Genomic DNA, 18,646 nt, shown 5'->3' on the forward strand with positions numbered 1-18,646 from the left:
AGGTTAGAGCATTAAGCCTAAAAGTTCAAGCTAAGAACTCTGCATTCCAGGTAACAAATGAACATAATGATTCCCCTTCCGTGCTGTTGGAAGCAGAGTCCCCTGAAATCCTTCCTTCCCAGGAAGTCTTTGATACTGTGGACTCCGCTGTTGCCTTCTCATCCCAATTGTACTGGAGGGTCAGACGGAGTTTGCCCCTGTGAACTTGGTTCTCCTATTTACAGAACTTGTTGATTTTTACAATGAGACGGTGGATTTGGGTTGTCTTATTTTTGATTATTTTTGTTGCATTATTAAAAACTTTAAAGATTTATTTTATGTGTATGGGTGTTTTGCCTTCACATATATCTATATTCCTGGTATCCTCAGAGGCCAGAAGAGGGTGTCACATTCCTTTGAAGCTAGAGTTAAAAATGGTTGTGAACAGCCAGGTGGGTGCTGGGATTTGAACCTGGCTCCTCTGGAAGAGTAGCTAGTGCTCTTAACTGCCGAGTGACTTCTCCAGCCCGTGCCATACTCTTTTCAAAGAACTTTGCTTATTTGAGGCATTTGTTAGAAACCCTGGAGGTGTGTATTTAAGAGAAGTTTCTAGGTTTAGCTGTGCATTGACTGACAGACCAAAAGTTCAGTAAACTAGCCGCCACTCTGCATTTTCTGGGAACTGAAATCACACTCTCAATATGACCAGAGTATATTATATGCACGTGTATAGATAGCATATGCATCCCATTATTTTATAAGATGAATATATGCTAAGCCCAACAAGAGCAAACCTAGACTAGTAACATCTCTAGAGGTGATGAGTGCTTCAGTTTCCTCCTATATCCTAAAATAATCAAATAGGGATTCTTTTTTTTTTTAATGGTTTATTTAACTTTATTTTATGTGCATTGGTGTGAAGGTGTCAGATCCCCTGGAACTGGATTTTCAGACAGTTGTGAGCTGCCATGTGGGCGCTGGGAATTGAACCCGGGTCCTTGAGAAGAGCAGTCAGTGCTCTTAACAGCTGAGCCATCTCTCCAGCCCCTCAAACAGGGATTCTGCTCATATCACGGAAATATGAAGTATATGAAAATTATTTAAAATTAAACTTAAATTTGCATATTATATTTGGAAAAAATGTTTTCTAGAAAGTAAATTTTCTTATAAATGCCATTTCTGCACGTAGACTTCATTCAGAATGTGGAGTGGGTGGTTCTTTTTAATTCTGCCTCCCATGTTAGGCAACTCTATCAGTTAAAGCTCCGGTGACTTCTTGTCTGTTTGGATGAAAGTGATCTTTCTCCCTATAGAGAATTAGCCTTAAAGTAGTTGACATCATATTTAGTTTGGTTAAAGGGGTATGACTTGATTTTTAGAATTCGAGACTTAGAAAAATTGCGAAGCTAGATATGGTTATATATTCATAGTTATAATCCCAGGACTTGGGATGCAAATACAAATTTTAGGTCAGAATGGTCCCTATGGTGAATTTTAGAACTATATTATTACCCAGTATGATCCTGTCTCAAAAATAAAATAAAAACTAATTAATTAAGCCGGGCGGTGGTGGCGCACGCCTTTAATCCCAGCACTCGGGAGGCAGAGGCAGGCGGATCTCTGTGAGTTCGAGACCAGCCTGGTCTACAAGAGCTAGTTCCAGGACAGGCTCCAAAACCACAGAGAAACCCTGTCTCGAAAAATCCAAAAAAAAAAAAAAAAAAAAAAAAAAAAAAAAAAAAAAAAAAAATAATTAATTAAAAATGAAATGTTACTGAGTTATAGTGAAGTGTTACTTTTTTTAATTATGTATTTTTTTTGCTTTTAGACCATAACTTTTATAGCTGATTACAAATGAGCCAAGAAAGAGAAGTAATTGGAATTGCTTAGTGGAATTCTTTTGCATTTTATTTTATTTTGCATGGCATATTTCCTCCCACCATAATGTAATGGTGCCTCACAGTGATTTTTTTTTTGTTTTTTTTTTTTTGTTTTTTGTTTTTTTTTAGCAAAAAAATAATACCTTTGATTGGTGTTATAAAGGAGGTCCCTCAGGGAAGAACTTTCTCTTGGCTGAATGAGAACACAGTGGCGTATAAGTGATACATGCCTTTGAAACTATACCAGATTTTTACTCTGTCCAAAATAATACATTCTTATTTCTATACATGCATTCTTTAGGTTGACTGGTGGAAGATTAACTAAGAGCACCCTTGTAGTGTGTCTGTTATTCTCTCCCTCTCCATTTCTCTCCAAACCAGAAGCCTCTGACTAGTGCACAGCTCTTCTGAAGCTCTGCTGTGTGTTAGGGAAATACATGGGCGTTACTGCCAACTCAGGTTTTCTGCATTCCCAGGTGACAAACAGCATAGAATGTACGGAGCAGAGTAGTATCAGTGAGACCGTCCATGATGACTCTTAAAATACCGAGAGTTTTAAATATGGTTTTTCACAGGGAAAAGTTTAACAAAATGCTGATATGGGTTTTATAATACACAAACATTGATTGCTTAGGACAGCGAGCCTTGTGGCAAGGTCAGATAGTTTGCTGCTTTTAGTTTGTATCTGGCAGCCCTTTGGAACAAAATGTTCATCAATAAGCTGTGTATGCTTTTTTCTTGATGTAGATATTGTTTGCAAGAGATTCTTTGAAAGGAAAAGGGACAGTTCAGATATTTTGAAACTTAGTTGCTGATGAGGCTACAGACAGCATCTGAAGGTTCAGGGTAGCGCTGTAGTCTCATCTGTTGTCAATCAATGAAATGAAACTGGAGTCGCTAGAATACATCAGTGACTGAGAGGTCGGTGGGTGGAAAACACTGGGTGAAGGCAGGTGTCAGTCAGCAGAGTGGATGCCGTCACAGATAAAGAGCAGTGAAATGTACTCTTTGACGGATGGAGGAGTTTCTGGAACATTTCAAGCCAGACTGAGCATTAAATGATGTTCCAATTTCCTTGAAAACTATTAAATATTTCAAAGTTTGGCTATTAGTGTTTGTACTAGTTGAAATATTAGTTGAAAATACCCAGCAAAAGTATGTTTATTTAGCAACAAAGTCTACTATGTAGCCTTGGTTGGATGGAACTTGCTATGTAGACCTAGCTGGCCTGAACTCAGCCGCCTGCTTCTGCCCCTGTGCTGGCATGTATTGAAGGTGTGCACCACCTCGCCGGGCTTCTCTGGTTTTATAGAGCATTTTACCATGTATTGTTGGTTTGGCATTTTTGTTTTGAGGTTGAATAGTGGTTTCTGTCATTTAATTTTAATTCCTTGCCATGGAATTTTCTAGAACCAACCATACTTTTGAGGTGCATTGACGTTAAAGTGACTTAGGATCCCTGTACTAATTAATGGTACAGCTGGACCCTGGACAGCTAGGCTGACTGACTTAATATGATTGAAAGTTGTTTTTGGAGGATGCAGAAGTGTGTCCCTCTGACATACAGCCTGTGGAAGCTAAGACAAAGCTTTTGCTTAACTGTCAGCTTGTGAATCTGATCATGAACAAACCATGGTGTCTTGACGTTTTAGCTAGATATTTGTGAACTTCATTATGGATTCCATGTGAGTTGTTGTACATGACTATCCCCTAAGCCATGTTGCCACTATCTTCAGAAGTTTATTGGGTCACTTTGCCAAAGATCATCTTAGCTGGGCTTCTTGATGGTTGACATTCCCTTGTAGAAGTAGGGGAGGCAGGGTAATGGGACCTTCATTTGAGTATCCCTCTACCCCTCACAAGCAGTTGCATACAATTCTGTTTTAATTGCTTGTGGCTTCTGGGTCGTGGGAAGGGCTAGAGTATATAGTTGGAGAACTAGGGGAAGGGATATGAGGGGAGTATTCCATCATACAAACCTTCCAGTGTGGCCGCCTTAGGGTCCATAACCCCTCACCCATTGCTCTGTAAGAAAGCCTAATAATAGACACCGTTTACATCTCCCCCACAGCTGTGTTTAATAAGTCTCTTATCTCTGGTCATATTAGATATACTTCTCTTTCTTCTCTTAGTGAAACTTCTACGACACACACACACACACACACACCCTTACACCCTCTCTTTGGGGAAAATAAGACTTTTCATCAGTTTGGGGAAGGGCTGTACCCACTGTTGGACTCGTTCTGAGAACTAGCAAATGAGAGTTGTAAGCTTGGAACACCATAGGTAGCAGCAGTAAGGCTGTCCCTGCACACAAGTTAGAGGATTTAAGAAGTAGACTCATCCCATAGCTCAGCTAATTACTACAGAATGTAATTCTGAGCCTCTGTGCTCTTGTATGCAAATAGGAATAGTGATGACATTTATTTCATAGCATATTATAAAGATTAAGACAGTACCTGTAGAGCTAGGCAGGTAGGCCACACCTGTAATCTCATACTGCTTGTCATAGCTTTTGTTCCGTATATTCTGTTGTTATTTTTCAGTCTGATTATTTACAAATTTAAAGTGTAAGTCAAGAGGTGTTTTTTGGATTCTCATTCTCTAAAAATATTTTACTGGAATGTGGTTTTGTTGTCTTAAATGACTGAAGTAGGACGCTTAAAAGAAATCCCACACTAGCTCAGAATTGAGAATAATAGATGGTTATTTGTTTAGGGGTAGACTCACAAATCAGAATCTTCTTCTGGACCAGAGAACAGCAACCGAATTCTGCAGCCATAAAAGAGGCCAGCTTTACATCAGCATAAATAGTGTAAGAGGCTACTCCCCAGTGGCCGGGTAACTTAGAGGCTACTGGCTGTAGGATTTCCTACAGCAAATGACAGGCTTCCTATGAACTGAGTTGGAGCCAGAGATTACTCCAAAACAATTCTTAGGTTAAACAACAACATATAGATATTAAAATTTTATCATACAATTAATTATAATCAAAATAGTGCCTGCCTGTCATTTGGCATAAACTGAAGAAAGAAAAGTGCCAGCCTTTACTGTGCTGCCGTAGACCCACCGCAGGGCCCCACCTTACAGCAGCTGTACTCTATAACCAAAAATCCACCTAAACAGTGCACAGCACGGCCCGTCTGCCTGCCTCGGAGACCATTCGCGGCTACACTTAGTTGATTGTAGTCAGCCGTTCCAGCCTGGCGTTTACTTGTATAGAACGCCACCATCGGCTAAAGATTTTAGAGGGATTTCCATGCTTACATCAGTTTGAAAACGCTTATTTGTCTTGGAGGTAATATGTTTGGAGTCCTTACTGTGATATGGGAGCTGTGACTCTCAGGGAGATATACGCAGTGTTTTACTTTCTGGACAAGTCCTGTGTGTCAGCTTCTTTCAGGACGCCAGTGCTCTGACATACCCTTGGGAAATGTAACCTTAGATTCTAAGGCTTAGAGGCTCTGCCTTCTCACTGTGTGTCTTAGGCAGATCCTAAGGAGGTGCCAGGGTCGAGGATGGTTGCTGTCCTGGAGTAATAACCACGGATACCTGCTTGAGTGCTTGCTGTGTGCCACATGGAATACTGCAAGTGAACTAAGTTAATACTTAGATGAGAAAACTCAGAGTTGGATTCAGTAACCTTAACCACATCAGACATCTAGAATGTGTTGGTCCCGGAGTGAACCTGAGTCTAGGGGCTTATATTCTTGCTTTCCCTGCTGTGTCGTCACTGGGCTTGTATGTGTGTGTGTATGGTGCAAGGCAGATTTGGGGGCCTTGTTCACTGTACAGAGTAATTTGAATTTCTGCAGCCAATCTGATCTGATCCACCAGTTTAGTTTAAGACCTTTCAATTTCTCATGTGTAAGAATAGCTTTAAAATTACAGTTACTTAGACTGGAGATAGGAATGTTGACTTATTCACTGCTCCTGGACCCTGAATTGCACATAAGAAACAGGGTCCAGCTGGATTATGCTTGAGTTGAGCAAGTAAGTATTTCCCATAATTCTAATCTTCAAGGTTTCTGAGTTGAGATATTAAGAAGTAAGGGTTTGGTTAGTAAGGAATTTATCAGAAACAATTTGGTTCCTGTGTTTTACTTTGGATAGGAGTGTTTACTTAAATTGGAAACCCCTGTGAAGACCTTGCTCACATTTGCCCCCTTCAGAGGAGTCCACGGATTTTTCTCTTTTGGATTGTGGCCAGACTCTAACACTTCATGAAGGCCATAGGGCAGTTCATTAGAAATAGACACCTGGGACCACAGGACTGGCACTAATGAGGTGGCTTAGTGGGGTAAGGCTTTGCTGTCAAACCTGATAACCTGAGTCCCATTCCCGGAGCTCACGTGTAGAAAAAGATAACTGACTCCAGCAAGTTGTCCTCTGGCCTCCGTACTTTCCCCCTAAACACACACACTGACACACACACACACGGACACATAAACACACTCACATACACACACTCACACACACGGACACACTCACACACATACACTCACACACACACGGACATACACACACTCACACACATACACACGGACATACACACACACTCACACACATACACTCACACACACACACACACTCACACACACACTCACACACATACGGACATACACACACTGACACACATACACTCACACATACACGGACATACACATACTGATTCACACTCACACACATACACACACACACACACACTGACACACACTCACACTCACTAAATAAATATGTGTTTTAAAAGAAAAAAAAAACCTGGCCGGGGGGATGGGGGACAACCCCAAGTTCTAAATCTGAACCCAGGACTCTTGCCACAAGAATTCATATACTATAGATGATCTAGGCTCTGTCAACATTTGTTCATAGTGCTTAGGAAAATGAACAGTAGTAATGATTGAGCCTTGACTGCCTACAGAACTGTAATGACTTGTTATAAAGATAAGTTTTAAGGATAAGGCATGTTTTTGCCATCTTAAGAAAACTGTCCAGGCAGGGTGACCCAGGTTGGAGGAGAGGAGCTCAAGGCTTCCGCAGCCACATCCTGAATCTGACTGAAGCAAACAGGCTTACTCACAACCTTGTGTGTTGTGTTTGTTTTTTGAGATGGGGTTTCTCTGTGTAGCCTGGGATGATCTGGAACTCACTCTATAGACCATTCTGGTCTCAAACTCAACAGAGATCTGCCTGCCTCTCCCTTCCCCAAGTGCTGGATTAGAGGCGGGTGCCACCACTGCCTGGCTCATGACCTTGTCTTACCCCACCACCACTACTACCCAGGATCTGTGTGTTTGGAAGACGTAAAGTTAAATCCTGGAAGAATTTACAGCATTATTTTTACTCTAAACGAGTAACACTCAATTTATCACTTTTTAAAATACCCATTTGTTTGCTATTGTGAATAATTATTTTTGACTTCTTTGCTATTGACTTAAAATCCTTAATGTCCCATAGATAACATTTTTATGGAGAGAGAAAGGGGATCACATGTCATAGAGTCTGTGAGGATTAAGAAACTGTCTAAGGAAGGCAGTGATTATCTTCAGGGCCCTTGGAACTTGCCCGTCCATACTACAGCCTTATAAGCTGGAGTCAGCGCTGGATTCTGTACCAGTTTTAGTTAGCATCAGCAGCTGTGGGAAGGATGTGCATAGGCAGTGTTACCTGCTTGGGTCTGTGTTAAATGGTTTTAGTCAAGTAGTTCCAGAAGGCTGGTTTATTTTACATTGTACATGGCATAATCATACAATGTTTATTCTTAGGTGGGTTTGCTGAGTTCTCTCGTTGTTTCCCTGGCCTCTGTGAAGGAAAATCCACTCTAGTCCCTACCTGCATATCTCAGCCTTGCTTACCTGTTGCCAACATTGGGCCAACTCGAATTCTTCCCAATCTCTATCTTGGCTGCCAACGAGATGTCCTCAACAAGGTGGGTGCTTCCAAACGCCTTTCTGTATGTGTCTGTTGGTAGCAGCTGGAGAAGCAGCAGTGGAGCATTCTGTGATCCCAGAGAGGAGGAGCACCGTTAGTGTGCCGGCGACGAGCTCCCTCCCACAAGGGTCATATTATCTTTCCAGTATTGCTTTGATATTACTTATTGCCATAGGACACCCAAACTGTTGCTGTTTGTTTTCCCCATAGGTCCAAGACACTTGACATAAGATTTCTTTCTTTCTTTCTTTTTTTTTTTTTCCACACCATTAGCTTTGTTTTCTTGGGCTGTTAGTTTTTGTATTACTGTAATTGGGTGTCCTACACTTACAATGCATTCAGGTCAGGCCTGGATTGAGGAACGTCCTTATGGTGACAGCTGGCAGCAGAATGGGGAGAGATGATTAAGAATGTCAAGGACAGAGACTCAGAAGTGTGCTCTGTCAGTTCCGCTGTGTTTGAAGCTGGCTGGAACAATTTGCAGAGAGAGGATTATGGATTCTTGCTGAAAAGCTGTGGATAGCACTGAATAGGCATAACCTGTTATAGAAACGCAGATTAGATGGAGGCTTCCGTGCTAATGCACAAACACAACAACAGTAGAACTATGATCTGATTCTGCAGCTTACATGCTCTCAAGCAGGAATGCTAAAAAATAAAAGTTCTCTTCCTGTTTGGAAAAGTGAATTTTCTCTAAAAAATGTCTTAATTTACGGTGTTACTAATTGAAGAAGCACGTGGCAATCCGAATGCAGCTCTTGGTGATGAAGGCAGCGGTTACCCTTAGCGTCTTCTGGAGTGATGGGAACAGTCAGACTGGCTGGAAAGTACATAGTGGTCTTCTTAGCGGATAGAAAACAAATGTTTTAGGTGGAAAAATATTGTCTTTGGGCATCGGTGAGGCATTTTCACTGTTTTTACAGCAAAGCCCCTGCTTCTGTAGGATTTGCCTCCACAGTGTGTTATTAATACTTTTGCTTTTTACTGAAATCTGCCTACTTGAGATTTGACAGTTTATGTATAAACAGAACCCCCCTGGTGGGGTCACAGTGCCTTTGAGCATGTGGCTTACTATTAATCCTGTTTTACAGATTAGTAAACCATGTTACAGAAAGCAAAATTAACTTTCTAAAGTTACATGTGTTCCTGTAGCAAAGCTAGAGATGTTTGGCTTATTTAATCCAGGTTAAAAAAAAATTAAAGCACTAGTTAAGGTTTCTATTTATTCTTGGTAAACCTTAACCAGTTAGTACAAATAGTTACAAATCATTGTATTATTTATTTTTGACAATGACACATTGAGTTTTCTCTGTTCCGTTTTCACCCTAACAACTGGGTGAGGACTCACGGGGTGAAGGCAGTCAGCCTAGAACCTGGATTGAGAATCGGAAAATGCACAGCTTTCTGGTGTCACTTGCTGCATGGACTTCTAGATGTGCAGTAAACAGAGAATGTAGAGTCTTTGTGGGTGGAGAATGGACTTACTGAAGGTTATGGGACAATAGTTTCAGCAGAAGTCACTACGGAAGACTGTCACTAAGGTGTGAAAGAGAGCTAAAGACGCATTGGAAAGCTGAGCAACTTTGAAACACTGGACAGGAATTTGACTATGAGGTTCATTGTTGACAAGAACCTTTGAGCTGAAGATTTTAGAGATTTAGTTAGCAACTTTTATTGTGCTAGGTGAGAAAATTGTTATCCAGAAGTGTTAAATGAACTCACAACATGACCCGTTTTGTTTTCAGTTGTTTAAGTTTCATTTTTCTTAGACAGGGTCCATAAGCCCTGGTTAGTCTTGAGCTTTTTTGGCCGAGGCTGGCTTTGAATTTCTGATCCTCTTGCTACTACCTTCAGAAGACTGGGATTACAGATACATGGCACAGATTTACTCTTTCATAAGCATCATTGTCTTAATTAGGGTTTTTATTGCTGAGAAGAGATACCATGGCCATGGCAACTCTTATAAAGGAAAACTTTTAATTGGGTGGCTTACAGTGCCTAGGTTTAGTCCTTTGTCATGATGGTGTGCAGGCAAACCTGGTCTGGAGAGGCAGCGAGAGCTCTACATCTTACACAAGCAACAGGAAGTGGTCTGCCTCACTGGCCGGGGCTTGAGCATGTGTGCTGGGGTTAGGGAGATAGCTTGATCAGTAAAGTGCGTGCAGCACCTTTATGAGGATTTGAATTTCATCCCCACCACCTATGTTAAAAACGGAGCACTGGTCTGTGTTTATAATTCCAGCATGGAGGAGGTGCAGACAGTTAGATCCCTGGGGTCCACTGTGCAGCCAGCTTAGTCTTCTCAGCAAGCCCTAGGTCCTGCTAAGGGACCCTACCTTAAACAATAAAGTGGATTGCTATTGAGGAGTAACACCTAAGGGTGACCTCTGGCTTCCACATGCGCATGTGAGCATGCTTATACACATACAAGCATATGCACAGTACACGCGTGTGCGCGCATGCATTCATGTGAACATATGCACACACAAAATGCCACCAAAATATGTTAAAAGCACAGCTATTTTCTTAGAAGGCTCATGGTTAATATAATGGAAGGAGCATAATGCAGTGCTAAGTTGTTGAAGATAAGTTGACCCCAAATTTCAATTACACACTACTCCATTTAAAGTCCTTGGTGCCTAGGAATAATGGTTTACATCTGTAATCCCAGCATGCACCAGCCTGAGCTATATAGTAAGGTCTTGTCAAGTTCAGACTGTTTACATTGTTGTGTTTAATCCACATAGGAGCTGGGCGGTGGTGGCGCACGCCTTTAATCCCAGCACTTGGGAGGCAGAGGCAGGCGGATCTCTGTGAGTTCGAGACCAGTCTGGTCTACAAGAGCTAGTTCCAGGACAGGCTCCAAAACCACAGAGAAACCCTGTCTCGGGGGAAAAAAAAAAAACCACATAGGATTGGGATGTAGGCTAGCCCCAAATTGTTAAGTCATTCACCCAAGATCTTGTCATCGGCTTCAGTGGCAGAGATCTTAGTTGTTTTCTGGAAAATGGAATTCTCTCTATCAGGCTGTACAAAAGGACTGGCAAATTCCATCAGTCTTTTGGATCATACTTGAGTTCTGCCCCCTTCTGTTTTTTTTTTTTTTAAACAACCAATTCTTCATCAGTGATTTTCAGTAAAAATATAATACAAGTCAAATGCATAATTTAAAATATTCTAGTAGCTTTATTTAAAATGTTAACTACAATTTAGAGTTAATTTTAATTAAGTCATTCACTTAAGTCAATATTTTAATAGTCAGTATAAAAATGTGTTTTATGTTCTTTTCATTGTAATAAGTTTTCAAGGTCTGCCATGTGTTTTATACTTTACAGCTCAGTTTGGCGTGGCCACACTTTAGATGGTAAGAGCTATATGAAGCCTCAGGTACCTTAGTGGACATTAAGGTCCAACTGCTCGCATGAACTAGTTACTTCTCACATTCTAGAGGTGTGCCGTCTGTTGAAAACCATGAGAAGTCACTGGCTGCAAAAGATCCTTTTCCTTCCCCTTACACTGTACTGTTTGTTTCTTATAATCTGTTCTCTTGTTCTCTGGTCTTTACAGTTGAAATGATTGTACTGTATTAAAGTCATTGCTGATGCCTTTTTCTTATCTGGACTGAGAGAAGTTTGAGACTCTCAGCTATTTGAATGATTTTTTTTTTTTCTTTTCTCTTATAACTCTGGAACCTTGTGTGTGCTGGGCAAGTGTTCTGCCACTGAGCTGGCTGTCCAGCCCTCAAGTTTTTTGATTAGTTTCCTCCTTTATCCCATAAAAGTAAAAGTTAGAGGAATTTTTATACTTAAATACTCTAGATGTGCTGATAACATTACCTACTATGAGTAGCTTGAAACTGTTGTGTCTGGAGCGACCCACTGTCAGTAAAGTATCTGCCATCAGCGTGTGTGTGTGTGTGTGTGTGTGTGTGTGTGTGTTCTGTTGTTTGTTTGTTTTCTGAGACAATATCTCTTCATGTAACAACTCCAACTGTGCTGGAACTCTATAGACCAGGCTGGCCTTGAACTCAGAGATCCAGGTGCTGGGGTTAAAGACTTGCTGTTACCTGGCTTGCTGCTTTATGTGGTGCCTTTTTTTTTTTTTTTTTTAACTGTGGCCTTTTAACATGCAAATTGATTTTTCCCACACTGTTTTCTTATGCTCCTGGTAGGACTTGTGCTGATGTATTTATTTGTGTAGGTGTTGGTTGATAGCCTGTACATAGCATTGTCAAGTGCTGATTTGGGGGATTCTCAGAGAATGGTGTGAAGATGAGAAGATGACCAGTTCTCATTAGGTGCTTGTGCAGAACACCATGCAGTGTTCATTCTGGCTGTTTAGAGGAGAACAATAATTCACACGGCCCGGTACACAGCCTGACTCGCAATACTGCAGCAGCACCACATGATGGCTGAGAGACAGCTTTGAGTAGAAACAGTTTTCATATCAATTCTCCACCTAGCCACTCTGTCACTTTGAGTTGCTGACCCTTGGTTTCTTCCCCTGAAAACTGATTATTCCCATCTCTAGTCCCCATGTAATGCTCGGATGAAATGGTGGGGCACATGCAGTGAGTGGTCTGAGAAAGGCTGGAGGAGGAGGAGGTAGAACTTGAGGTCAATGTTGAATGCAAATTGACTTCAGAAAAATTAAAGTAACATTAACCAGAGGTGCAATGCCTGTATGACTCACTGAGACTACCTGAACATAAAGAGCTTGTGTGTGTGTGGAGGGAGACAGTCTTAGTAAGGCCATCTTTTCTTCAGTATCCATAAGACTCCATGATCTTATGAACAGATTATAGACTTAGTCCTAACTGTAGAGAGAGTGTATTTCCTACTCTAGGAGGTAAACTTTTAAATGAAATAAAAAGTGTGACGTGCCAAGTGTTGATAGTGCAGGCAGGCAACCCCTGCGCTTTAGAGGCAGGAGAGCTGCCAGTCAAGGCCAGCCTGGGGGAAACAGAGCATCCCAGGTCAGCGCGGGCTACCTGCTGTGTATAGCAAGATCTTGTCTCAAAGAAGTAAGTTAATGGAAATTACAATAACAAAATTAAACATTCTCTTTTGACTCATAAATATGACTATCTTTATTTTGTTTTGAGATAGAGTCCTACTATGGAATCCTGACTGACCTGGTACTTACTATGTAGACCAGGTGGTTCATGAACTTAGAGAGATCTGTAACACCACACCTGGCCATAAATATTATTTTTGGACATATTTAATTATGTGTTAACCATTGTTTAAGTTCATGGTTTTACTCTGTAGGAGAACCCTTTCCTAGAGCTGACCTGCTTTATTCAGTTTAATGCCAATTAAGAGGAAGTAAAATTTGAATTAGCCAGGTGGTGGTGGCACACACCTTTAATCCCAGCACTCGGAAGGCAGAGGCAGGTGGATCTCTTTAAGTTCCAGGACAGCCAGGACTACATTAAGAAACCCTGTCTTGAAAAACCAAAAAAAAGAAAAAGAAAAAAAGGGAAAATTTTGAATTCATGGAAAATTTACATTACATGCTTTTTGGGGTAATATATATAAAATTTCATATATCACATAACTTAATTCTACCTATAAGAAAGGAGGGGGTCTCATTATGGAGCCCAGACTGGCCTTGAACTTGTGATCTTTCTTGCTTTAGCCTGTTGAGTGCTGGGATTACAGGCATGTGCCACTATGCCCAGTAACAAGCTGTTTTAAAAATAGGATAAAGCGATGTAATCTTTACTGAGACTTTATATGTCACATACTGTTGCCTTCATTATGAAATTCTCACCACCAGCCTTAATTAACAGGACGAAATTAAAGCTGAGGGAGGACAGGAATCAACCCAGGACATTGTGGGACTGAAAATGTGCTGGGCTGTGCTCTGGGTGTGTGGGACTCATTGATTATTCCATGCCACACTATTTATGAATTGTTTCTAATAAGTCTTGTGTTCATCAGCCTTCTTATTATGGCATTTGGTAAGATTCTTTTTACTTAACAGTAAGTGGGGTAGATTATGGGGTAGCTGAGACAAGTTTCTGCCTTGTAGCTCTGGCTGTCCAGGAGCATGACATACCTAGATGTCTTTTCATTTTAAGTTTTGCTTTGTTCTTGAGATCACATCCTACTCTCTATGCCAGTAAGTCCCGGAACTATCTAACTCAGGATAGCCTCAAACTTGATGTAATCCTCCTGCTTAGGCTCTGAGGGCTAAAATTGCAGGCATGAGTTGATGCATAGTAGCATTAAGACTTCTTAGTTTGACTTTAAGACATCCTATGACCTGACTATAATTTTGCAGCTCTTCTGATCTCTTCTCTGCTTATCTTCTCAGCTTCAGAATGGACTGTAAGCCAGTGCTTCTGGACACTGCTGCACTTTTGTCTTTGTTTCTTTTCTGCATTCCACTCACAGTAACTGTACAATTACCCCTCTGTATCTTTGGGTTCCACGTCTATGGATTTAACCAATTCCAGATTAAAAATATGCAAAAACTTACATGTGTACTGAACCCATACAAACTTCGCATCTCTCTTTACTCCTGAAACAATGTAGTATTGCATATGCTTACATAGTGTTTTCACAAGAGGATATACGTAAAAGTTGTGTATTTTTTTAATAAAGAGATTGGACATCCAGTAATTTTATTATCTTTGTAGGTATGAAACAGTTTCCTTGGGTACTGTAGAAATGCTGTCCCTGTCTAAGCTTCAAATGAAGGCTGGCGTTCTCATTGAGGGTCCTTTCAGAATCCTTCCTTTTGGGTTCACTCCAGTGCTATTCTTGTGCTCTGCTATGTGCACCAGACTCCTTGGTGTTGGTATCTGTGCAACTCTGTCAACTGTCTGCCTTGTACACTGTCCATCTCTCAGTAGACGGCCTGCTCTTCATGCCCCATAACATGCTTAAAGAGCACCTTGATGCTTGATGAGTCCTATATGGTTATTCTTCAAATACTTATCACTTTATATGTAAACAGTTGCAACCTGATGCAGGCAATTTAACTTGTCCTTAAAAACTACTTCAGCACAGCTGCTAAAATGTTTTTTCCCCATGTTGTTAATTTACTCAGAAGCCCCCCATTTTTTCTAAATAAGTATGGGAATCCCAGGTAAAACAGTTTCTCATAAGTTATAAAATGATTGGATCATAGTTTAATCACATTTTATTATGCCTTCCCAAATGAACATGTTTTAGAAACATCTATGGAGATTCTTCATCAAAAGATACTAATAAAGTAGTTACTAGATCATAATTTTAGTCATTTTAAAGATATTTTAAAGATCAATGGTTCATTGATCAAATTGTGAGTCTCTATTGTTTGACAGATAGTATTCTCAGTACTAGGGATACATCTGTAAAGAGAATAGACAGTAAGTGGAGCTAATAGATAAATTATATAGTGCAATCCATTATTTATTACCTGTGTGTTATGGTGATAAGTACTTATGGAGATAAGTACCCTGAACGAACTAGGGTAAGAGGTTGGGATTATCTGTGCAGTATGGTTTTTAATGAAAAGGGCTTGGAAGCTTAAATTTATCTCACTGAGATAACTTTAAACAAATACCTGAAAGAGGTCAAAGAGCAAATCATCTGGCTATCTAGAGAAGAGGGACGCAGGCAGAAGAAGTCACTAGGAAGAGAGCAGAGTGAATTGGATAAGAGGCTAGCAAGCAGACTAGTGTAGCTGGAACAGCATGAGCATGGGAGGCTTGACCAGAGAGGAAGACTGGGAGGGTGCAGGGCAGGACTGTGCATTGAGACCTTGTAAAGATTTCCTCTGGGAGAACCAGTGTTGGAAGATAGGTTGTGTGACTTACAGGACAGAAGCAAAATGGTCATAAAGCAGGCCTGGTAGTCTGATAATAGTTGCAATCAAGTTGGTAACAGGAATGACAAGTGGTTGGATTCTGGCTGGATTTGAAGGCAAAGCTGAGAGTTTTCTGGTAGACCAGATGGCAGAAGTGAGTGAGTGAGTGAGTGAGTGAGTGAGTGAGTGAGTGAGTGAGTGAGTGAGTATTGTGTGTCTGATGTCAAGGAGACATGGGATGCAGCTGGCAAGTGCAGGAAGGACACACCAAGTTTGTAATGCCTGCTAAACTTCCAGGTGGACATGCTGAGTAGCCGGGTGGGGTTTGAATTCAGAATGAGGTCTTTGAAAGAGGAGGTATACATTTCAGAGGCATTAGCATGTGGGCAGTTTTTAGTGTCATAAAAATAAGATTAAGAAAATCTAAATGGAGAAGTAGATTAAGCCATAGGACAATTAGCACTGAAAGTATTCAACCAATACTGAAGAAGGGAAGAAATGGAGACTAGTCCAGGAAGCAAGTGAGTGATCCTACCCAGGAAGAGGGTCTAATTCAGTGTGCCAGATGGTGCTGTAGGTCAAGAAAGATGAAAACTAAGGATTGGCTATTGGATAGGGCAACATGGAGACCAAGGGCAACTTATGATCTGCATCTTGTTGAGGGGTGGGAAAGCCGGTGGTATAAATGGGTGCAAGACATAATAGACAGAAAGGAATGGAGATGCCGGCATAAGCAACTCTTCCAAGGAATTTTGCTAAAAAGAAGAGCTTAAGGCAAAGAGCTATTTTAAAGATGGGAGAAATGCTTTGATTGTTAGTAGAGGAGATCATCCCAGGCAGTAGAAAACCGATGTAGGAGAAAAGCCAGCAATTACTAGAGTCACATCCTTGAATAAGAAAAAATTGAATTTACTTAACAAGTAGAGGGACTGACAGCTGCTGGGAAGATAAACTGGACAGTGTGTGGCTAGTAGAGGTACCTGTGGTGGATGAAATCCATGTAGCAGGAAAACGAGATCTCCCGTCAACTAAGAGTAAGTAAGTAAGGGTGGGCAGAAATGGAAGTTTTGAGGGGAAGGGACATGATGGAATGGCACGAGAGGGGACAGCACATGAAGGGAAACCTTGATTGCTGAGGAGTCGGAATCAAAAGTGAAAGCAGATGATGTTGCCGAGGTTTTTCCATAGCCGCGTTCGGCGACATGAGCACACATGCAGATTCAGTGGAGGATGAGAGCTGGCCAGCATGAGAAGAGATAGGGCGAAGGAACTGGGGTAGAAGCAGTTGCCTGTGGAGTGCAAGGTGGACAAGGGAGGCAGCTTCCATGGGGATGAAGAACAGAACAGGGACCTGCATAGGATCATCAGAGTGAAGAGCATGTGAGCAAACAGAAGAGAGTTCCGGAGTGGGCTGCAGGCAGTGGGAGTTTCGTAAACTTTGTAGCTATTACCCGGCAGGCTGGAGGCCCTGGGGGTAAGCAGTGAAGGGGAGTCCAAAGAACGCAAGCACCATGACGTCAGGGATATTGAAGACCAGAGCTTTATCTTATCATTGGAAGGGCACTGTTAGCACTAGTTCAAAGTCCAAGCTAAATATTTAACAGTGTAAGATGACTAGTCTAGAAGCTTAAAGATTGTGCTATTTAATTACAGAACAGAGTAATTATTCAGTCGTATATATTTTATATAATGTGACAAAATAAAATGAAAATTATATAAATGTATCTAATTTATGACAAAGGCATTAGCACCCATTTATGAGGAAGAACAATCATTTCACAAAATACTTATTCTTCATAAATGTACTTTTAAGTTATATCACTAAAACTTACAGTAAATGTCCTTTCTGAGAACCTAGATTTGGTTCCTAGCACCTATGTGGGCAACTCACAGATGCCTCTAACTCCAGTTCCAGGGGAGCTGACGCCCTTTTCTGGTCTCTGTGGGCACTGCATGCATGTTGCATCTATAAACCCACACACAAAAATAAGAAAGTTTAATATACCCTATCAGCCACTTATATGCACATTCATCAAAATATAAAAGAAATATCAGTAAAGCGAACAACTAATCGAGTTATATTGAACTCCTAAAATGTATCTGACTAGCGTCAGATCCTGTGTCAAATGCGTGTGCCCTCAGTCTGGCCATGGCTCTCCCGCACCACCTGACACTAGTGTCTGAATAGTGTGCTCACCAGAAGCCAGCCGCCTGCCTCGGGCCTGTTTGGGCCAGTATGCTTGTTGTTGTGATTATGTGCATCAATTAGACCAGTGCAGTGCTGATGGAATGAGGGTGAGGGAAGAGGCTTGTCTCTGAATGACCTAAGTAAACTAGGCGGGAATGAGGCAGCTGTAAATGTTTGGAGGCAGTCGTAATGGAGACAGCGTCTGTACTGACATTGTTTCCTAAGTTCTTTGTTTCCTTACTTCTTTCTTTTATTTACTATGTATTTATTGTTTTTTAGTTTGGTAATAGGAATAAATCCAGAGCCTCATGTATGCTAGGCAGCTGTGCTACCACCGAGCTACATCTCCAGCCCATTGTGAGACCTTGCTCTTTTACATAGTAAAACCAGATGGTTGTGTTTCATGTGGTTTTCCTAAACCCTACTCCTCTAAGGAGAGAACTTACACTAGAAATTAGTGAATTCATATGTATTCACTTTACTAATTGTTTTTAGCCCAGGCTGACTTGGAGTTCTTTTTACCTATGTAGTGGTAGGTTTCATGAAGACATTTTCATTCAAATATATCGTGTACTGTGGTCGAAACATTTTTGTCCACTGTCCTGCATAATAAGTTCTCTTCCTTTCCCCAGATCGCCCTGTTCTTACTTTCATGTTATATATAATAACTTAATATGTAATTTTAGACTAGAAGTCACATTTCATCATTAATGATTTTTTTTTTCGAGACAGGGTTTCTCTGTAGCTTTTGGTGCCTGTCCCAGAACTAGCTCTTGTAGACCAGGCTGGCTTCGAACTCCCAGAGATCCGCCTGCCTCTGCCTCCCGAGTGCTGGGATTAAAGGCGTGCGCCACCACCGCCCGGCTCA

General features: G+C 41.1%; 1 protein-coding gene across 1 annotated transcript in view; it reads left to right on the forward strand.

Moving 5' to 3' along the window:
• Positions 1–18,646, forward strand: part of Dusp16 (dual specificity phosphatase 16) — an 86,501-nt gene that overhangs the window by 53,259 nt on the left and 14,596 nt on the right. The window contains exon 4 of the mRNA XM_057771207.1: positions 7,625–7,788. Within this exon, the coding sequence (XP_057627190.1) occupies positions 7,625–7,788 (164 nt within the window). The remainder of the gene's footprint in view (positions 1–7,624; positions 7,789–18,646) is intronic.

The sequence above is a fragment of the Chionomys nivalis genome, chromosome 1 (assembly GCF_950005125.1).
Source record: "Chionomys nivalis chromosome 1, mChiNiv1.1, whole genome shotgun sequence".
Taxonomy (NCBI): Eukaryota; Metazoa; Chordata; class Mammalia; order Rodentia; family Cricetidae; genus Chionomys; species Chionomys nivalis.